Below are 23736 nucleotides of genomic sequence, written 5' to 3'. Positions count from 1 at the left end.
ATGTGCCACGTTTCATCCTTCTCAAAGGGTAACCTGCCTGCCCAACTGTCTGATGTGGTCATGGCTAAATCCTCACGATGCAACACAGAGAAGGGCTTTTCCAAACTCTCGGCACTACGTAAATGCCCATTTCCACCAGTGTCATCATCAAAACACGACAATTTATGACACCAGATAGTAACACCAAACTCATCCTAAAAATCAACATCACATCATAACACAGAGTCAATTTTTAACATAAGCGATAAAGGGTAAGTACCTTGTGCCACTTTGATTGGACTGTGTACACAGTTGGGTTGCTGACCTACAAACTGTTCCAGATCTTTCATGGACTTAGAGTCCCTCCTAGGCTTGTTCTCAAGGTTGGAATGATGGGTCACACAGTTCCCTGATCTTCCTCAGAGCACCATCCATGCCAGTCATCCCCTTCTGAATGTAGTACGTGGTCCAGGGATGTCTTAACAGAGTCAGAGGAATCGGCTTCTGCAGGGTTCACAGCAGGCGCCTATCTTCCAAAACTCTTTTCTGTCCCTCCCTGGGTCAGGCTTCCGGAGCTGCCTTTTGTACCAGGAGGCCCAACCCAGAACTTCTGCCTCAGCCGCGAGTCTGACTCAGCATCGAAAAACCTGCCTCTTTTTCTTTTTTTTTTTTTCATTTTCAAGGAGGCCAACTGTTATGCAACACACACATTTGTTAAGTTAATCCATCAAATACTGCAAACGTCACTTAGACATTAGACAAATGTGTTTCTTCACAAGCCTGGAGAATCCTTTTTAGTCCAGACACCCCTAGACGGTACAGATGGGGAGAGTGGACCCTTCCCCAGAAGGGGTCCCGCAGATCCAGGCGGAGGCCTCTGGAAGAACAGGAGGAGACCACAGGCAGCCTGGGCTCCGGGCCCACCGATAAGAAGAGAGAAATCTCCTCCCGGCCTGCCTGGAACTCTTCAAAAGCATGACATTCTCCCAATTTCTCCAGTTCTTCCCCTTTCCTGTGCACAAAAATGAAACACATCCAGTCACCAAATATCTCCATCCTAGAGGGCAGAGGAGTTACAAGCCTGCTTTGACAGCGTCAGCAAAGGTTGAGCCCATTTGGGAGTCTGTCTGCCAAGCTCACGGCCTGGAGAAACGACGACACCAACCACCTTAAGCACAAGGCAGCTGTTCGGTTTTGGCCGGGGTTCAACATAAACCTTACAAGAGGTCTGCTAGCGCGTGCTCTCGCTTTTCCTAAATAATAATAATTTTGAAAAATTCCACAGTCACAACCCCTCCAATCTCGTGTTTTCCCTATAGAGCTTTTCCTGCAGAACAGAGAAAACTATGTTTTCCAAACAAATGACTGAGCCAAATAGGCCCCAGCAGAGAAAGACAAGAGGACAAATCATTAGACAGACTGAACGTCCAGGGCGAAAGCAGTTCCCAAGCATCGCTGATGATCGAAAGATGAAAATCTAACAATGAATAATTTGCTTTTCACAAGAGGCCCTGAAGAGATAAGTCTTTGAAGACTCTTTTATGTGGGAGGGAAAAATCAGCCATCAGAAACCCTCCCGTCTGTTACGGATTTTGGTCAGTTATAAAGATACCACAAGGGCTATATTTTGTTTATAATTTAACCGGCCCAGCTACGAATTCAGGGCAACCATCAGTGTGCACCTCCACCACCATGACGTGTCCCCAAAGCCTGGCGTGTCCTTCTTCTCTGGTTCCTCATTAGGGACCTGGATATGCAGCAGGGCCGAACACTGGCAGGGCTCTCCAAACGATCCTTTCACGGGGCAAGTTCACGTTTGGTGTTTCAGCGTGTGCATTGGAGACAGAACCCCGCCCCGCCCTCCCCGCGATAACCTAAGGGCAGGAGAAACCAAACGCATTCCTTTGGACTTTCTTGGAAAGTCACTAGATGTCCAGGACCAAAAGGAGGACTCTGGACTTGGTTTATAGAACCAGAGCTAAGAGAGGCCATGAAGGTGGGGTGCCCCCCACCCCGGGCCTCCGCCCCCGGCATTCTCTTCCTTTCTTATTTACCGTAAATACCCAGGCTGTCATCCCACGTGCCCAATTCTGACCTGCTGCCCACTGAGAGCCACGCACGCGCAGTGCCCACCTCTGTCCCAGGGGGACCCCCTGCCCTGGCTGGACCACTCAGCTGACCCCTACGGGCCCGGCAACAGATCAAAGTCATGGGCCTGTCTTCTGGGTGCTGTAGGATTGAAATAACTGCTGCCAAACTTCATCCCTCAGCCCCTCCAAGTCTCTAAAAATCACCCCTGGGAAGTTTTCTTTATTTGTGAGGCAGGCCCAGGAACACACTTCACTGTGGTTCTTTTGTAAAACAGTGTGGCCTCAGAGTTCCTGTCGTGTCTCAGTGGTTAACAATCCGACCAGGAACCATGAGGTTGCGGGTTCGATCCCTGGCCTCGCTCAGTGGGTTAAGGATCCGGCGTTGCCACGAGCTGTGGTATAGGTTGCAGATGCGGCTTGGATCCAGTGTTGCTGTGGCCCTGGTGTAGGCCGGCTAGGGAGATTAGATCCCTAGCCTGGGAACCTCCATATGCCATAGGAGCGGCCCAAGAAATGGCAAAAAGACAAAAAAAAAACAAAACAAAACAAACAAACAAAAAAAACCCAATGTGGCCTCATTTCAGGAAACAAGAATAATAGACAAGAATAATAGAGATGTGGGGGGGGGGATCTATTGTTCTCTTGCGTTCATGTGATAAAAAATACATTTAAGACATACATGGACAGCCTTTCTCATTCAAAGACATGTTTATCATATATACATGATACATAAATGTATATACTGTATGGACAAGAACAGAGCCTTCGAATCCCCTGATTCAGCAGCATTGGTGAGCATCCTCCTATCATTTTCATGTGTGAATTTATGTCCCCCTCCCCATCACTCCAGGTAAAGATGAAACAGTAGCAGGAAACATTTTATCCCCAGGAAGTTCTATGTTTTCTGATTGGAAAGGATGCTTAGTAAATACCATTCACTGTCTTGCTTCAGAAAAGTAGACTCTTTGGAAAATCGTCAACTTAATAGCAAAACACCTTCTTGCCAGCTAAATGCCACCACTGGGAACACTTCCCTCCTCATGCTTGTGGGCTGCCCTTGAAGGCCAAGCCACCTTCCCCAGACACACATGGGGTGCTGGGATGACAGGGTGAGAAACGGGGGCCAGCCCCCAGCCCCACCCTTCCGGGTTCCTCGAGCCTCCGTACCTGTGTTGACGCTGCTGTAAGACTTGATAAATGCTGATAAGAAAAGTTTGGTTTTTAAAACTGCCCACAACACAGTCCTTGTAGATTCGGAATTCTGCAGCCGTCACCGCCTCGCCCTCAGGAACCTGGGACAGGTTGAACTTGAACTCTTTGTGGTGTCGCTGGCGAGGGGAGAGCTCCTTGTCGTACTCCACTATAGGATTAAACGAGAGAGAGCGACAACTGTCGTTACTTGCCTAAGTGCCACAGGATCACCTCCAGAAAGCGCCCCCGTCCTCATTCGTAAGTGGATTAGCGGGGACCCACGGCTTATTCGAGGGACCAGGGGGTGGTGGGAAGAAGCACTGGCTAGGCTGTCGGGCTGAGATGAAGGTCCTTCATTTAACCCAAAGAGTGAGATGCTTAGATTCGATTTAAAGACGTTCAATACCCAGTTTGACCAAGATGCATGGAAGCCAGTGATTCAGACTTTGGCTTCAGTCTTCCCCACATCTGAACCCACGGCAGGAAGAGGGCTCCACAGAGAAGTGGAGAGAATTCAGGACACAATGACCGTGAACCCTCTGCCGCCCGGGCCCCTCGGTTCCCTCCAAGGCCCCCCTTCCTGCTCCTCTGCCCCCTCACGTTGGCTCCTCCTCTCACCATCAAGCAGTGGACAAGACCAAGGAGGGCCCTGAGCTGACCTTCCGTGGGGGTCCTGGTGGAGGGACAGGGTGCCTTTCGCCTGGGCCTGAAGCTCCAAGCGTCCTCAGCTTTTGCCCGACGCCCAGTGGGAAGTCTTATTGATGGGTTTCACGTAAAGCTTCATGGAAAATCTTTTTGTTTTTGTGTGTGTCTTTTCAGGGCTGAACCTGTAGCACATGGAGGGTCCCAGACTAGGGGTTCAATTCGGAGCTGCAGCTGCTGGCCTACACCACAGCCACAGCCACGCCAGATCTGAGCCTCATCGGCGACCTACACCACAACTCATGGTAATGCTGGATCCTTAACCCACTGAGCGAGGCCAGGGATCGAACCCACAACCTTATGGTTCCCAGTCGGGTTTGTTATGGCTGAGCCACAACAGGACTCCAGAAAATCTTGCTCCAACTCAAGTCCATTGTCTTCCCTCTACTGGGAGCAAGGGAAGGCTGGACGGCTCTGCGGGGAGGGACCCTCCATGCGGTGGGTCAGAATTTAACCCACGTGGAGAACCCAAGCGTGAGGACAGAGAGGCGGAAACACATCACCAGCGGGAAAACCGCTATTTTCTACGGCTGTTTGAAAAACTGGGAGAGGACAGAGACCAAAAGCTTTTTATGATGAACCCTCTTCCCTGCACGAAGACAGATTACGGAAAACTCCCAGTACTGATGATCATTCTTCCGAGTCAGCTTTCAGACGGCGATACAAAGCCCTGTGTGAGAGAAGCGCCAACAGCCGCAGATGCTTGATGCATAAGCCTTGTAGGAGAGAAAAAGGCGCAGCCCTCTTCCCACCACAGATCCCGAATCCTCCGCAGAGCCGAGGGATGCTTCTGCCCTGCGGTCCCCGGGAGGTTTTTCTTAATGGCCCCTGCAGTGACATTGCCGGAGCCAACGAATCCTCGATGGCAGTTTTTCCAGGGCTTGAGGGTAGAAAAAAAAGCAAGGTATCTGCCACCTCCAACAGCCCATTTTCTCCCACACGTGCTCTTCTTAACAGTCAACCAAAGAGAAGCTTTGCAGATTTAGCTTCTTCAAAATGAAAACAAACAAACAAAAAAACCCAGTGACTCTTTACAAGAATTTGAGACCTCAGTGGCACTGCAGAAGCTAGGGAAAATTAAGCCATCCATTGGTACAAGGTTGTACATAAAGAATTTCTGAAGCTGCCATGTGACTGGGCCACAGATCTTTTAGATTCAAGGGAGGGGAGAGGGAGTGGTGAAAAGAGAATAAGCTTTGGCTTGTGTTAAGAGCTTGAATATAAGTACAAAGAAAAAAGGTCCAGCCAGCAAGTAAACCATAGCTCAGTCCCAACGAGAGAACAGGTTTTTTAATTAGTGGCTGAGCATGAAAAGCAATATTGTTGGGGAGTTCACCCAAGGACACCCACGCATCCTGGGGGATCACTTTTCTCTAAAACCGATCTGCCTTTTAAGTTTGATATGTTATCATCAGTGGTTTAAAAGTGAATTGAATCTGATGTCCCAGAGAGATTTTCTTCAAACAAACAAACAAACAAAAAAAAAAAGCAGTCACAGAGTTTTTTCATAAGCCTTCTTGGACGCTTAAATTAAAAAAAAATTTTTTTAAATTTTATGGCCACACCCAAGGCATATGGAAGTTCCCGGGCCAGAGACTGCATCCGAGCCATGGCTGTGACTTACGCTGCAGCTGTGGCAACACCCCAGCCGGGCAGGGGACCGAACCCCCACCTCCACAGTGATGAGAGCCAGTGCAGTCGGATTCTTAACCCACTGGGCCATAGCAGGAACTCTGGGTGCTTACATTTTAATGTCTATAAATGAAAGCATCTTCTTAAGATTCTTTTGAGAGAACGCATGAGAATTCCTCAAAAGTCTTTCAATCACTTTTAATATAAACAACAAAGAGAAAGAAAAAATACAAATGCAAAGTAAGAGATAAAACAGTGACTTCAGGGAGCTCCTGTTGTGGGGCTCAGTGGTAATGAACCTCACTAGGATCCATGAGGATGTAGGTTCGATCCCTGGCCTCGCTCGGTGGGTTAAGGATCCGGTGTTGCTGTGAGCTGTGGTGTACGTCACAGACGCAGCTCGGATCTGGCGTTGCTGTGGCTGTGGGGTAGGCTGGCAGCTGTAGCTCCAACTGGACCCTAGAGCTAGTCTGGGTGCTTCCATATGCTGTGGCTGAGGCCCTAAAAAAGGAAAAATGAATACATAAATAAATAAAAATAAAAAGATAAAGCAGTGACTTCAGATATTTCAGTTACAGGGAGTAGAGAAAGGGGAGGACATTCCAAATACACAAGAAATATGTTAGCTCATCTTCGGGGAGCTGGGCCAGGCAGCCCCAAACCACACCTTCCCATATTCATGTCCCTTGGGTGGTGTCTCTCCCCTGGGCTGGCTCTGTGACCTTCTCTGGACCAATAAGAAGTAGCAACAGTGGTGCTCAGTGACTTCTGAAGAGAGGTCATTGGCTTTGAACTTCCTCCTACTTTGGTGTCTTGGATCGCGTGTCTGGGGAAAGATCATGACCGCGTGGGCAACTACCCTGAAACCCCAAGGCTGTGAGGAAGTCCAAGCGAACCAGGAGGCTGTCTGGTACATGAACGCACACAGAGGGAAGGGAGGAAGGAGAAGAGAGTCCAGTCAGTTCCCCGTCCCCTCCGCTGGGGGACAAGACACGGTACCAAGGCGCCATCTTGGTTCTTGGATGTGCGACCAGTGGAGACTTGGGATGACCCAACCCAGCCACCACCTGGCTGCAATTGCATGAGAGACCTGCAGGGGGAGCCACCCAGGTGAATCCAGTCATTTCACAAGATTGAGAGATGGTAACACCCCTCGGTACCAGCAATGTTGTTTCAAACCTCTGTGTGTTGGGGGGGGGGGTGGGTTGTTACAGAGTAACAGGCAGTAACCCAAGAAGAGAAGGGGGGGCAGGAGACCAAGAGAGAAGGGGAGCCTGACCTTGCTAGGAAGGGGAGAGACTGCATGTAGCCCTTAAGGACGAGGGATTTCGAAATCCTGGGAGGCAGCGTGTATGACTAAGGAAGAATCCTGGCAAGTGCTCACAGACAGATGTGAAGAGATAGACAAGGAATCTGAAAATGAGAAAAATAGAAGCACAGTTCAAAGCCTTCCGTTTTATCACCGTGTGAATTGGAACTAATTGCCTCATATGTGCCTTTCCCCAATTCTCCTCCACGGGATCTAGAAGGACCCAACGTCCTTCTGCTTTTCCTCTCTCCTTGGAGGAGACCTGGGGTCTCCCCTTCAGTCTCGTGCGCCTCTGCTCGCTGCCCACCTGTTTTCAACTCTCCCACCCAAGCCTTTTATTGTCTCCAGAACCTCTTCTCACACCTCTTAGCCCCAAGGGCCCCATGTTCCTTCCTCTTCCCACCATAGCTCAGCCACTGGTCACTGGCCTTTGCCTGGAACCGCTCCCTTCTCCTCGAATCTTCTGCCTCTAAGTGAATTTACACAGTGCATTCGCTCGCATCTCCCGGGGACACAAGACAGCAGTACAATGAGGTCACTGCCTGCAGGGGCCTCTGAAGACCACCAGAGCAGAACAGTAGTGGTTCCAACGAGCTTAGCATCCCCCCCTCAAGCTCTGCGGACTGGGCTCCTTAAATATCAAGCAGCTCAAGAAACACGAGACAGGGCTGAGGTCAGGACCTATTTTGCAGCCCCCGCATTTGGCCTCTTAAAGGAGGGGGCAGGAGGCACACGTGTGGATACAATGAGGTAGCAGTCAAGAGCGTGGACCAAGGGTTAAGCTCCCCAAATGGCTTTGAATCCCAGCACCCCTTTTATTACTTAGGTGATTCTGAGCAAGCTATTAGTCAAAGCTGCATTTATCAGTTAAAAGGGAATAACGACATTTCTGAGGATTAAGTGAGACAACCAGTACCAAAAGTCAACGGCAGAGCAGGTGCTCAAAAAATGTTAGCTGTCGGTGTTGGTCGCTGATATTGAGAACGTAGCTCCTCGGCAGAGAGCGCGTGTTTGCTCCTGAGTAAAAGTGAGTTATTCAGATTTACTCATGAGTCTTTACAGCCGATTAAGGCTTCCTCGAAGTGAGCTGCTTAAGCTGGAGGAGATGGAGTCTTTGCAAAGTGGAATCGCTGTCTTGAGAATTATCAGCCTTGGGGTTCAGCTACTGAAAACAGGGCTGTGTTCTCCGAGGCAATCACTCCTCGAATGTTTTATGTCAAGGACCAGTGAAAACATTTTTTAATGGCAATGACCTTACACAAGGGCATCTACTATTTCTGTTTGCCGTTTGTAAGGACAACAAACAGCATCCTCTTGGTGCCATGATTTTCTTCTTAAAGGTCCTTCGAAAACCAAATCAAGTAGGAAGGACAGAAGAATATAGACAATCCTTGAAGTTTAATCAATTTTGCTTTAGAAAACCCACCTCAGGGAGCTCCCGCTGTGGCTCGGGGTAATGAACCCAACTAGGATCCATGAGGACATGGGTTTTTGATCTCTGGCCTCGCCAGTGGGTTCAGGATCTGGCATGGCTGTGAGTGGTGGTGTAGGTCGCAGACGTGGCTGGGATCCCGTGTTGCTGTGGCTGTGGTGTAGCCTGGCGGCTACAGCTCAGATTGGACCCCTAGCCTGGGAACCTCCATATGCCGTGGGTGCGGCCCTAAAAAGACAACAACAACAAAACACAACCAAAAAACCACCCTCTTTGCCTTAGACCACACCAGCTGAAATTTCAGACCCGTGCCAGAACTCTGGCCGACATGTAAGAGCCACAGCCTGAAGAAGTAATCATACATGGAAATCAGGTAATACTGTACATGCAAAAGTATGTATATATGTAATTTATGGAGGCCACAAAGCATAATATTAAAGCACCAAGGAAACAACACCCAACTGAAAAACCTGAAAGGGACCAATATTCCTCCTCAGTGCCGCCCCCACCTCCACCCAAGAGGGACCTCGTATCATGAATAATGTCTGGAAATCCTCGGCCTTTTGAAAACTAACAGTTTTATTACACACGTGTGCATCCGTAAATCACAGAGCACATGCGGCTTTTCTTCTTTCTCTTCAAGTCTTTCCTTCCAGACATAATGAAGTTTTACAGGCACAGAGGGAACATCGAGGCATGGCCACAGCTGAGCGCGAAGGCGGCCAGGCGGGGTCTGCACGCCTATCAGCTGGTGGGCTGCTGAGGTTCTATGGGAATAAAAAACTAGCAACTCTTCTCCTTCTGCAGCCCTACTATGTGGAAAGCAATTTAAAAAACATGGGCATTTTCTTTACAGCACCATTACTCACAACGGCCAAAAGACAGAACCCAAAGCCACGAGGGAGAAACAAAATGTGGTTTTTATACAATGGAATCCTGTCCAGGTATCAAAGTAGAAAAAAAACGTTTGGCCACGCCCATGGCAGGTGGAAGTTCCCAGGCCAGGGATTATCCTTGTGCCGCAGCAGTGACCCAAGCCACTGCAGGGACCCCACCAGATCCTTAGCCCACTGTGCCACAAGAGAACCCCAAAAGGAGAAATTTGGACACACGCTACCACATGGAGAAACGTGGAGGACATTTTGCGAAGTGAAATAAGCCAGTTTCAAGGGACAAATATTGTAGGATATCACTGATATGGAATCAAATTCTTAAAGAGAGAAAAGGTAGAATGATGGTGTCCAGGGGCCAGGGGATAAAACGAGTTAGTGTTGAATGGGCACAGAGTTTCCGGTGGGGATGATGAAAAAGTTCCAAGCACGAGTGGTGGCCAGGGTGGCACAATAGTGTGACTAGACTTAATGTCACAGAACCTGCACAGTGAGATGGCTGAAACAGTCTATGTTCTGTTGTATTTTTACCATAGTAAAACAACAGCAACAGCAACAATAATAATAACGGCCACTTTCTTATACAATCCCAATTTATGACCACACCTAAGTTCACATAATTCTTCACCGTCCTCTGATACCCAATCCGTCATCACATTTCCTCCAAGGCCTCAAAGACTGTCTTTTGACATTGGGTTTATCGGAACCCAGAGCCAAAAGGGTCCATGCGTTACATCTGGTTGTTCTGCCTCTTGAGTCTTTCTTTCCAAGCAGCCAACCAGGAATAGAAAGAGCCCCAGCAACCTGAGAGGTGTCTACACCAAAGCCATGCCAACAACATTCTTCACGGGACACAGTGGAACCACTATCTTTAAAACAAGGAAGAAGGTGCGGACACGCATTTTCAGTGGGGGGTGGCGTCCAGCTCTGGATGGCCAAGTGAAATCGGAGGAAAGGCGGAGGCACATTACACACTGGGGCCCCCCAAAAGGAAGCTCAGCATCCTGCTTCTTTGACAGGCGCAGCGAGTTGGAGCTGCTGTAACAAAAAGACTACGGAACAAAAAGCTTTTCAGATTTTTCAAAGAGCAAACACTGATTCCTGGCAGTCCTGGAGGCTGGAAGGAGGAATCAGGGCACCTGTTTGGGGGGGGGGGGTCTTGCCAAGAGCCCTCCTTCTAGTTTTCCGTGTTCACACACAGCCTTCCTTGGAGCATGTGTGCAGAAGGAGAGGGCACGCGAGGTCCTGTCTCTTTTTCTTATCAGGCCGCTAAGCCCATCCTGGGGCTCCACCCTGGGGACCCCACCTGGACCTCACCGCGTCCAAAGACCTCATCTCCTAACGCCGTCATGGGGGATGAGGGTTTCAACACTATGAACTTGGGGACACACACACACACAGTGCAGAACGCTGACCTGAAAGGGTCATGCCATGTGTCCCACTAACCTTCCAATGTACGGTTTGGAATTTTGCTTTTTTTTTTTTTTAGGGCCACATCCTTAGCATATGGAAATTCCTAGGCTAGGGGTCGAATCAGAACTACAGTTGCCGGCCAATAGCACAGCCACAGCAACGCGGGATCTGAGCTACATCTGTAACCTACACCACAGCTCACGGCAACGCCAGATCCCTGACCCACTGAGTGAGGCCAGGTATCGAACCTGCATCCTCACGGATACTAGTCGGATTTGTTTCCACTGCGCCATGACGGAAACTCCCTGGTTTAGCACTTTTGCCTTCATATTTACAAGCAATTATCTCAGAGTGTTTTTCGGTTTCAGGTTAACACTTGCTCTTATGACAAGTCAGGGAATGTTTCCTCTCCTTCTTTTCAAGAAATGATCTCTTCCTTGAAAGTTTGGCAAACTTATCTGTAACATCATCCAATCTTGGTGCCTTCCTCTGTCCCCCAAGTATTTTATTTATTTATTTATTTTTGCCTTTTTGCCTTTTCTAGGGCTGCTCCCGCGGCATATGGAGGTTCCCAGGCTAGGGGTCTAATGCCGGATCCTTAACCCACCAAGCGAGGCTAGGGATCAAACCCACAACCTCATGGTTCCTAGTCAGATTCGTTAACCACTGAGCCACGACAGGAACTCCCCCCGTGTATTTTTAATTACCTGTTCATTTTCCTTTAGACATATAGAAGTATCTAAGTGATCTTTTTTTTTTCTTTAAGCCACTGTGTGTTTTCTAGAGATTTGTCGATTTGGCTTTAACTTTTCAAATGTATTGCTAGAAAGGTTTTCAGCGTATTCTCTTATTATTTCTCTTATGTTCTTCTCATTCTAATATTATTGGTGGCTTCCCTTTTTCTTGACTCATCTTATTGAAGGTCATTTTCTTAGTTCTCATTGCTGCTTAATTTGATTGTAAGAGGATAGTTTAATATAGGTATTTTCTGAATATCATCCCATAAAATCAGAATTGTATCAATGACCGCTGTCTAGAGAGAAGTAAGGGCATCAGCTACTTCCACTGCAGACACACAAGAGAGAAGGAGGGAAAGAAAAGAACAGGGCACTCTATGTAATACATGTATGAATAGTCACATATTTACTCTTCTCACTAGCTGGACTCACTCAATGGTTAATGCAGCATAGCATAGTTAAGGGAATTAGAGTTGACCCTTGAACGACTCAGGGGTTAATCTGAGCATAACTTGTAGCTGGTCCGCCACATCCCCAGCTCCTCTGAATCCAGGGATTTAACCACCCAGGGGTCATGAAGTATGCACTTTTTTTTTTTTTTTCACTTTTTAGGGCTGCACCTGCGGCATATGGCGGTCCCCAGGCTAGGAGTCGAATCAGAGCTACAGCCACCAGCCTACACCACAGCCACAGCAACACAGGATCCCAGCCACGTCTGTGACCTACACCACAGCTCACAGCAATGCCAGATCCTCAACCCATGGAGCGAGGCCAGGGATCGAACCCACAACCTCATGGTTCCTAGTCCGATTCGTTTCCACTGTGCCACGACGGGAACTCCTGAAGTATTTACTATCGAAAAATATTCCCAGAGACGTGGACCCGCACAGTTCCCATCCCCGTTGTTGAAGGGTCAGCTGTGCATTCATTTTCCAAATAAATTCTACATTTTCCAAATGCTTCATGCGTCCACGAAACTTGAAAAACCTTTAGAACCCTTTAAATGAAAATCACCATTCCCACTGACAACTATAAACATCGTTCCATGCTGCAGCACATGTTTATTTAATTTGAGGCAACCTAGAAAGTTCCGGCTAGTTTTCCAAGGTGGCCTTTTGACTTCTATGTTGCAAGCTTACAACCTTAAATAGTAACAGACTCACTGAGTTGAAGTCTCCACCTCACTTTTCAACCACAGAGCCATGACCCTTTACCCCCCAGGGTTCACCAAATATGTCTAAATATTTGTATTCATGGTCTAGGAGAATCACAAATATTGAGACGAAGCTAGTTTTCTGGCTGCTATGCCCTCCATGACCTTTTTCCCCCCTAAACTTTACTTTTTATCTGAAATAATTATAGATCCAGCAATGATTGCGAGAATAATTTTTCGAAGCAGAGCGGGCCCGCGTAACATCTTATGTAACAAAGAACAACAGCAAAACCAGGACACACACTGGCATTAGCACCTTAATAAGATGACAGACCCTCTTCTGGTTTCCCGAGCTTTTATGCGCCCCTTTTGGGGCAGGAAGGCACGTCATACCCAATGCTGACATTTTCTCACACGTCCCGATCCTCCAACCACCAGCACAAGCCAGAAATGGGATTTTCAGCCACAAAAGGCATGCCCGAGGCTACCCTTTGACTCCCAATGACTTTTTTTTGTTCTGTCTCAGTAGCCTATTCTTATTTTTTTTTAAATATCTTCATTTTTTTAATTGTTATTGCCCCCATCCAATTTTTCTCCTACTGTACAGCAAGGTGACCCAGTTACACATACATGTATACATTCTTTTTTTTACATCATCATGCTCCATCGTAAGCAACTAGACCTAGTTCCCAGTGCTACACAGCAGGACCTCATGGCCAATCCATTCCCAAGGCAATAGTTTGCATCATTAACCCCAAGCTCCCAAATCCACCCCACTCCCTCAAGAAAATCATGGACTTGGAGAAAAGACTTGTGGTTGCCCCAGTGACTTTTTCAGACCAGACTCAGTACATACGTGACAAAGAGCTTTAGGATCAACCTTTCATTAGGGCCTACCCAGCATCGTTCGCGGGAAGGGTTAACCAAGTCATCTTCTTATCTTGTGAACCTCATTTCGGAACCTTTTTCCAAAGCCCCAAACAGATACAAACATCACACGAGGCTGGGAAGCCGCTCAGGAGCTACAACCACGCACGTCTTACAGTGGAAACAGGGCGCAGACCTCAGCAAGCTCAAGAGCGGGCCCTCGGGCGCAGAAGGCAACAAACAGGAGCCAAGCCAAGACCCCATAGGGGTGGGGTCCCACCGACAGCAAAGACCCACGTGTTGGCCTCTGTCTAAGGACTGCTCTGAAGCAGCCATCAGGGGACATTTAGTAAACAGCAATATACACAGCAGGCATTTTTCCCCCTACAGATCAGAAAAAGTTGAACATTTTTGGTCAAAATGCACAGATGGGACCATCCGGAGAGAGAAAAATCCAGACCCTCCCACACCTCCAGTTCCACCTGCACAGAAACATGGGGCAGAAGGTTCTTCCTGGGACGGAGAGGAGAAATGTAAGTCTGTATTCATCACATCAGACCCATCTGTCTTTTCTTTCTTTTGGGGGCCGCGCCTACAGCATATGGAAATTCCTGGGCTAGGGGTCAAATCAGAGCTGTAGCTTCTGGCCGACACCACAACCACGGCAACACAGGATCTAAGCTGTGTCTGCGATCTACACCACAGCTCACAGCAGCGGGGGAAACCCGCATCCTCGTGGATACGAGTCAGGTTCATTACTGCCGAGCCACAATGGGAACTCCTATTTGGTGATTTAAAAAATTTTTTCCAATAGCTTTATTTATTGTCATCATTGCTGTGTGGTTGACTTGGCCATTTTCCATTGTCCTGTATTACTATCATGTATTATTATTATTATTATTATTGCCTTTTCTAGGGCCTCTCCCGCAGCATATAGAGGTTCCCAGGCTAGGGGTCCAATCGGAGTTGTAGCCGCCGGCCTACACGAGAGCCACAGCAACGTGGGATCCGAGCCGCATCTGCGACCTACACCACAGCTCACAGCAACACCAGATCCTTAACCCACTGAGCAAGGCCAGGGATCCAACCCGCAACCTCATGGTTCCCACTGGGGTTCATTAACCACTGAGCCACAACGGGAACTCCGTATCATGTATTATTACACTAGTCTTCCTTCTTTGTGTATTTCCTACATAATTGTCTCTTACATTTTGTTTTGTTTCTTCCTTTTTTTTTTTTTTTTTGGCCATGGCATACAGAAGCTTGATGTGGGATCTCAGTTCAGAGTAGGGAATGAACCCGGGCTGCTGTGGTGAAAGCACTGAATCCTAACCACTGGACCACCAGGGAACTCCCCATAGTTGTCTCATATCTTCAAACTTGGTGTCTGTTTTCTGATACATGAAATCCTTGGGGAACTTCATCCACCTTGCCCTCCCATCCCTCTGATGACTGTCATTTTGCTAGTTTTACGTTCTTGGCTGTTTGGAAATTCTTAGACAGTGTTTGATTGAAATCCATCCAGGGAGTTCCCCTCATGGTTCAGTGGGTTACAAACCCGATGAGTATTGACAAGGTTGTGGTTCGTTCCCTGGCCTCATTCAGTGGGTTAAGGATCCACTTTGCCGTGAGCTGTGGTGTAGGTCACAGATGCGGCTCGGATCTGGCGTGGCTGTGGCTCTGGCCTCAGCTGCAGCTCTGATTTGACCCATAGCCTGGGAACGTCCATGTGCCACAGGTGCGGCCCTAAAAAGAAAACAGGAAAAAGAAATTCAGCCTGGATGTTTAAATTGATAATGCTTTTCTTAAAAAAAAAAAAAAAAAAGTACAGCTGCTTCTAGGAGGACCACTCAGCCTGGAATCATGGCTTTCCGGGGGGCTAGACGGCCCTGGCTTCACCTGGGACCCTCTGGGGCCGCTCCCCCGTCTTGGCCCGGCCCCCGCACTGGTCTCGTGATCTGCGCGGATACTGGTATTCGCACCTGCAGAACGCCGGCTTTTATGTCTGTTTGTTGGCAGTGACCACCTCGAGGGAGCCCTCCAAGATGTCTCGGAGTCCCTGACATTCGTGCTGGGGACATATCTGCCTCTGTTTATCCTGGATCTGGTGGGATTTTAGCAGGAGGGCCTTACAGACTATCCAGCTTGCGACACGTCCAGAATTTGACGGCTTTAGCTTTCGTGTTCAGAAAATAACACCTGGAGCACATTCCTCTTGACTCCTAAAGATATTACAAAACCCGCCAAAGGTGTGAAGCGTTTACAAGCATCGCCACACACGTATCTCATCCGCTTCTCAGAAGAGTCCCGAGGAGCCGGGCTGAGCAAATGTTATCCCCAGGGTGTCCACGAGACTCTGGGGCCAGATGGGGGGGGGGGTCTCCTGCCACCACTCACTTTCATGATTTCAACCCCGATCTCATGCTGCTGCCCCCCCGCCCCACGTCCATCTCCAGCCCACGGCTCTCCCCGCAGGCATGTGTTCACCTTACTGCTGGGTATGCGTCTCCATCCAGATGCGCCCTGTGCACCAGATGCCCCAAGGGGCACAAAATGAGACTCCTCAGTAACCCAACTAAGCCGCTTTACCTCTGTCCACCCTGTCAGCCCCAAGTGGCCCATGTGCAGCATCTCTGACTTCACCCCCCAGACCTGGCAGCCACGCTTGCCATCCAACACGACCGTCGCCCCGGCCCACGGGCCGCCACGTACATGGGAAGCCCCTAAAGTGGGCAATTCAGTTCCTCCGTCACACCAGCCACGTCGAGAATGCTCGGTGGCCACGTGTGGCTGGCGAGTACTGTATTAGGAAGCCCATCGGCAAGCGTGCCCATCATGCCAGAAAGTTCTCCTGGACGGCACTGTGCTGAGAGTCTCTCTCACCCCCACGTCCTGCCGTCCCCAGGGACGGCCTCCAGTGCTGCCCCCGTCCATCGAGTCCCCACACGGCAAGAGGACCACAGTCACAGACCTGACCTTGTGAGTCACCTGCAGAGAGCCTTCAACCCAATCTCCGACCCCCTCCCCGCCTCGAACTTTACTCTTGGGAGGATTAAACTGCTCTGTTTTGCTGACCACACTCCCTGGGAACTCACGCCATTGCCTTACAGTCACCTTGCCCTTGAAAAGAGCTTTCAGATGAATGATGAAGAAGGCGTGGTACACACACACACACGTCTGTGTACACACACCTCACACACACACCCCCCCAATGGTCTACCACGCAGCCATAAGAAACAATGAAATTTTGCCATTTGAAATGATATGGATGGACTTGGAGGGCATGATGCTTAGGGAAACAAGTCCGACGGAGGAAGAAAAGTACTGTATGTGTTCACTTAGGTGTGGGATCTGAATAATAAGACGAATGAATGAATAAAACAAAACAAACACAGAAGACTCACTGATAAAGAGAACTGACTAGTGGTCACCTGTGGGGAAGAGGGGTAGGCGAGGGGGGTAGGCGATTAAGAGCCATCGACTGCTGTGTAGAAAATAATAAGCCACATGGATATTTGTACAGCACAGGGAATATAGCCACTCTTTTATGATAGCTTCAAATGGAATATAATCTACAAATATATCGAATCACTTTACTGTTTACCTGAAACTAACATAACACTGTAAATCAACTATACTATAGCCGTAAATCGACTTTATAACTTCACAGTTATAAAACTGTAAATCACCTATACTTCAATGAAGGGAAAAAAAAAAGATCCTTTGGCGTTCCTGCTGCGGCTCAGTGGGTCAAGGATCTGGCATTGCCACAGCTAAGATGCATGTCACAATACAGCTTGGATCCAACTTGAGCCCTGGCCTGGGAACTTCCATGTGCCACAGGTGCAGCCAAAAAAAAAAAAAAAAAAAAAAGACCCCTGGGTCCCCTCACCTCTGGGATGAAGACTTCACAGACCCCTGATTTTGAAAACGCTTTGGTGCTCCTATGCAACTCTAAATAAAAGCAACTTATTAAAGCCGTAACATAAGGTGAGGTGGCCAGAGTTCTTTTCTTCCCCCCCCCCAAATTATTAATACTTTGGTGAAAGATAGCAAACTGAAACTCTCTTAAAATTCAGTTTCAAGTGTTCCTCTTTTGCTAGACCTCTAACCATGACTTGCCATATTTAGTGGGTGATCAGTAATATTTTAAATCTTCCTTTAAGGTTGAATTCCAGGAAGCCTCCTGAACTGCCTGTCTTCTCCACCTGACTCCCAGCCCCCATCGGCTTGGGGCTCCTCACTCTAGGTGCCCATAACGTCCCATGGAAATTGCACCCCGATCTCATACTCAGATGACCAGCTATTCGTGTGGCTGCCGCCCTCACCTGCTGGACCGTGAGCCTCTCAAAAGCAGGGTCCATGACATGTTCACCTTCCTACTCCCAGGAGGGCTCAGGAATGTTTGTTCAATGAATGCTGGAGCCAGGACTGAGGTCTGCCTCGTGCTGTTTCCTGGGCACCGTAATATCCCCAACAGGCAAAAGGAGCCAGAACAAACTCGGGCTTTGCACTCTAGCCCTGGCGATCTTTCCACAAGCCCCAGGGGCCTTCTCCAGAACACAAACAGCAAAGCTGGGGGCTGGCCTGACACATCTGTCCAGTTTTGGTTTTTGAAGCTGCAGCACTTTGGACCCAGGATACCGATTTTCATGTTACTTTGTGCTCAGCATTCATGATGCAAACGCCAAGCATGTTAAATTTTAAAGAGCAAAGGAAAGAAATTCATCGGCTCAAATTACTTCAGTTATACTCAAGCCTCTCACAAGGGCATCATGAGCAGAAAGACACCATGGATTTTTAATCTCATCCTTAATTCAAAGAAATGACCTCTGCCATTCTTTCTCTTTTTCTTTCATTCTTTTTTAAATGGAAGTGAAATTTACATAACAAAATGAACCACTTTAAGGTGACCAGTTGGGTGGCATTTAGTACACTCAATGTTGTGTACCTGTCACTGCATATGGTTCCAAAATATTTTCATCACCCCAAGAGAAAAAGCAAGAGCTCCCCATCCCCTGCTTCCCCCACCCCCGGGGGTACTGGAAACCACCAATTTCTGTCCTACCTCCATGGGTTTGCATATCATAGAAATCTCACGTGAATGGAATCATTCAATCCTTTGTGATTTGCTTCCTTCACTTCGCATGTTTTCTAAGATCATCAGTGGTGTTAGCATATATCACTATTTCATTCCTTTTTGTGGCTATATAATATTCCATTGTATGCACATACCACATTTTGTTTATCCATTCATGCACTGATGGACAGGCAGCCTGTCTCCACCTTTTGGCTATCATGAATAGTGCTTCTGTGAATGTGCATGCGCATGCATTTGAGTGCCTGTTTTCAATTATATACCTCTTTCATTCTCTTTTATTCTTCATATCTCCTTCTCAGCCATATATTCCCCAAAGTTAATTCTGGAGGCACTAATGATTATCTATTAGAGTTTAAACACAGCCTGGGAGTTCCCATTATGGTGCAACCTGATTGGCAGCATTTTTGGGAGTGCTGAGATGTAGGTTCAATCCCCGTGTGGTGCATTAAGGATCTGGTGTTGCTACAGCTATGGCTTAGGTGGCAAACATGGCTCGGATGCGATCCCTGGCCCAGGAACTCCATATACCTCGAGGAGGCCAGAAAAAAGAAAAAAAGAAAAAGAAATCTAAATGTATACACAGCCTATCCCAAACACTAGGGTGATTAGCTAAACATCCTGGACCAAGCTGGGCAGGACATCTGAGCAGAGAGAGGTTGGAGAATCACTCAGTGTTGAGTGAACACACCCAGCATCTTCTCTGGGGCTTTGTCAGTTCACAGTAAATGTTTGCTGAGTCTGCTTATAAAGGTGGTTAATCCAAGGAAGTTACAGGAGAGTCTATGAGAAGAGAAATAGATGTCACTGACTAAGAGTCAAGAGAAGGAAAGGGTACCTCACAGGTCAACAAAGTGGGAAGGGTGATGAGACATGAAAGGCAAGCAGTGATAACAGAGGAAGAATCTCACCAGGAGACATCCTGGGAAGGGTGGGGAGGGAGGAAGCCTAATCAAATGGCAATTGTTTCCTGTTTGGAAAGTCAGGAGTCTAGTAGGTGGGAAGAACACTCGACTAAACCTGGCCAAGGGGTGAAGGACTTGTATGCTGAAAACTGTAAGACACTGATAAAGGAAACTGAAGACAATTCAAAGAAATGCAAAGATATCCCATGCTCCTGGGTTTGAAGAATTAATATTGTTAAAATGGCCTTACTACCCAAAGCCATCTACAGATTTAACATGATCCCCAGCAAATTACCCAAAACATCTTTCACAGAACTAGAACAAATAATCCCAAAGTTTACATGGAGCCATAAAAGACTCAGAATTGCCAAAATGATCTTGAAGAAAAGGAACAAAGCTGGAGGCATAACCCTCCCAGACTTTAGACAATGCTACAAAGCTGCAGTAATCAAAACGGCATGGTAATAGCACAAACCTGATTCATGGAGCAATGAAACAAAATGGCACAGAAATAAACCCACACACCTATGATCGATTAATCTTTGACAAAGGAGGAGTTCCTGTTGCAGCTCAGTGGTTAATGAATCCGACTAAGAACCATGAGGTTGCGGGTTCGATCCCTGGCCTCACTCAGTGGGTTAAGGATCTGGCATTGCTGTGAGCTGTGTGTAGGTCACAGATTCGACTTGGATCTCATGTTGCTGTGGCTGTGGTGTAGGCTGGCAGCTGTAGCTCCAATTAGACCCCTAACTTGGGAACCTCCATATGCCTTGGGTGTGGCCCTAGAAAAAGACAAAAAGATAAAACATATATATAAAAGGAGACAAGAATATTCAATGGAGAAAAGATGGTTCCTTTGGTGCCGGAAAAGCTGGACAGCCACATGTAAATCATTGAAGATAGAATACACCCTCACAGCATACACAAAAATAAACTCAAAACGTCTTAAAGACTTAACTATAAGATGTGACACCATAAAACTCTTGGAAGAGAACAGAGGCAGAACATTCGCTGACATAACTCATATCAGTGTTTTCTTAGGTCAATCTACCAAGATAATAGAAATAAAAACAAATAAACAAGTGGTATCTAATCAAATTTATAAGCTTTTGCACAGCAAAGGAAATCATAAACAAAATGAAAAGACAGCCTACGGAATGGGAGAAAATATTTGCAAGTGATGCAACCAACAGGGCTTAATTTCCAAAATAAACAAACAGCTCATATGGGTCAACAACGACAATAAAAAAAAATGACCCAGAAGTTCCTGTTGTCACTCGGGGGCGGGAGGGGGGGGATGAGTGACATAATGAACTTGACTGGGATCCACGAGGATGTAGGTTCGATCCCTGGCCTCGCTCAGTGGGTTAAGGATCCGGTGTTGCTGTGAGGTGTGATGTAGGTTGCAGACATGGATCCTGCATTGCTGTGGCTGTGGTGTAGGCCGTCAGCTGTTGCTCCAATTTGACCCCTAGCCTGGGAACCTCCATATGCTACAAGTTCAGCCCTAAAGAGCAAAACAAAAAACAAAAAAAAAACAAACAAAACGAAACACAAGAAAACCAAAAGACTCAATTAAAAAAATGGGCAGAATACCTAAATAGACATTTCTCCAAAGACATAAAGATAGCCAATGGGCACATGAAAAGATGCTTGATGTCACTAATTATTACACAAAACTACAATGAGGTATCACGCCACACTGGTCAGAATGGCCATCATTAAAAAGTCTACAAACAATAAGTGCTGGAGAGAGTGTTGAGAAAAAGGAAACTTCCTACACTATTGGTGGGAATGTAAACTAGTGCAGCCACTATGGAGAACAGTATGGAGGTTCCTCGAAAACTAAACGCCATATGATCTGATCCAGCAATCCCACTCCTGGGCATGTGTCTGGACAGAAACATAATCCAAAAAGACACACGCCCCTCAGTGTTCATAACAGCACTATGTACAATAGCCAAGACATGCAAGCAGCCCGAATGTCCACCGACAGATGAATGGACAAGGAACATGTGGCATGTATGTATAAGGGAATACTATCCAGCCATAAAACAGAATGAAATAATGCCATTTGCAACAACACGGATGGACCTAGAGATTATCACACTACGTGGAGTCAGATATAGACAAATATCATATCACTTATGCGTGGAATCTAAAATATGATACAAATGAATCTATCTGTGAAACAAGAACAGACTCACAGTCAAGGAGAATAGACTGGTGGATGCTAAGTGGGAGGGCGTGGGAGGCATGAAGGGGATTGGGAGTTGGGGATTAGCAGATGCAAACTATTATATAGAGAGAATAGATATAAACAATAAAGTCCTCCGGTAAAGCGCAGGAAACTACATTCAATATCCTGTAATAAACCATAATGGAAAAGAATATATAACATGTCGACACGTATAACTGAATCACTTTGCTGTACAGCAGAGGTTAACTCAACTCTACCTCGATAAGATAAATTTAAACAATAACAACACTGGCCCAACAGGCAAGAGGCAGCTTCTTTCTGGTCCCTTGCAACATCCACGGAGTAGCTATAAAATCTGGAAATAGGGATTCCCACTGTGGCGCAGCAGGTTAAGGATCCAGCATTGCCACAGCGGTGGCACAGGTATCAGCTGCAGCTCAGATTTGATCCCTGGCCTGGGGAACTTCCATATGCTGTGAGTGCAGCCATTAAAAACACACAAAAAAAACCCCAACCAACCAACCAAACAAAAAAACCCAAAAAAAACCCAAAAAAATGGAAACAAAGAAAATATATTACGTACTAGAACAAAATATCAATAGCCCACTTATTTTGGGTTATCATGCCTGTGTTTATGGATTGGGTGACCATCCTCCCTGGGTGGGAGAGTAACTTCCATCCATGGAGCAGAGAAAATTCAGACCCCGCACTCTAAGATGCTCAGACAATGCCCATCAGGGCTCTAAAGTCCTAGATGGTAACTTATTTTTATGAAGAGCACTGCTAATCCAGATCACACCCATTGGGGCTTTTCTTCACATACATCCTTTCCAGCCAATAAATCCTACTGCCTCCATCGCGGCTTCTGCAGAGACAAAGAAAGAGCGAGAAAAATCCACAAAACAGAAAATCAGCCCTTAAATCAGCACAAACTGATCTACATCGGGCCAGTTTCTCTCGCTGGGTGGCAGCTGAAACACTTAAATCCTGCCTTTTTCCACAGTGGACTTTTGACCATGACAATGGAGCTATTTGGTTTTGATGAAACATTCGAGTTTTTAAAAGTTAAGAGTAACTGACAGGCCAGCTCCTTGCTCTGGTTCCCAGGGTGTCCGGGTTTCAGATTCCTAGTCAGTTACACCGCATCAGATGACCCGTTATTATTCTCAGCCCAGCCTCGGGCGTGCCAAGCACGGGACGTGGTGAGGGGGGGCCTTTCTCATGTTCCCGTCCAAGCCCAAGGTGGCCTGACTGCTGCGGGGGGGACGGCAGGGGAGGGGGCACCGCACACGACCCTCCCTCTTCACCCCAACATCACCCAAACCCATGGCCACAGAGAAAGAAGACACAGGTGTACTGGTACTGAGGTCCAGGGTCCCCTCCCGTGTACGCCCATGGGCAGGGCATCTGGCTTTGTCCCCTCTGTGTCCTGAGTGCCTGGACCAGCACCTTTGCAGAGCAGGTGGCCAACGTGTATTGGCTGAACGCAGGACCCACCCACGTGGAGGTGACAGGGTCGCACTTCCTGAGTGCCATCCTGGCCACGACAAGGAAAGAAGCTTGAACCTCTCCTGGTGGACCTAAAACCTGCAGTTCTGAACAAGATGTGGTCACAGCTGCCACATCCTAGAGAACAGAAAGGTCCCCCCACTGGCAGCGGGTACAAGGTCCCATCCAAACACAGAAGCGGGGCATTCCTTTCCTTTCAGAGACAGAACTGGGATCCCCACATCTTTGTAACGACACAACAAAATGCTTCTTCCGGGACTGTTGTTGGAGGGTCTCTTCGCCCTCCTGGGGCACTGAGACCTCCTGGTCCCTTTGGAGCAATAGCAGTGCTGGCGTGTGCAGCCCTCACTGACGCCCAGGGTTTGTCGACAAGGCTTCCTCAGTTAAAACAACAGACACACCAAAGTTGAGCATGTGAATGTAAGATTTGGAAGAAAAAAGAAACTAAAAAATGTTTAAAAAAAAAACAAACCACAACAGGATTTCCTGTCGTGGCGCAGCAGTTAACGAATCCGACTAGGAACCATGAGGTTGCGGGTTCGGTCCCTGCCCTTGCTCAGTGGGTTAACGATCCGGTGTTGCCGTGAACTGTGGTGTAGGCTGCAGACGCGGCTCGGATCCCGCGTTGC

The 23736-nt window shown here is 47.6% G+C and overlaps 1 protein-coding gene across 1 annotated transcript in view; it reads right to left on the bottom strand.

Moving 5' to 3' along the window:
• BMP6 (bone morphogenetic protein 6) overlaps positions 1-23736 on the bottom strand; it is a 150052-nt gene that overhangs the window by 21957 nt on the left and 104359 nt on the right. Inside the window, 1 exon segment of the mRNA NM_001168001.1 lies at positions 3237-3429. Within this exon segment, the coding sequence (NP_001161473.1) occupies positions 3237-3429 (193 nt within the window).

Source organism: Sus scrofa, chromosome 7 (genome assembly GCF_000003025.6).
Source record: "Sus scrofa isolate TJ Tabasco breed Duroc chromosome 7, Sscrofa11.1, whole genome shotgun sequence".
In the NCBI taxonomy this organism is placed as follows: Eukaryota; Metazoa; Chordata; class Mammalia; order Artiodactyla; family Suidae; genus Sus; species Sus scrofa.
Note: the sequence above shows the minus strand (reverse complement) of the source record. Positions and strands in the feature narration are given on the sequence as shown.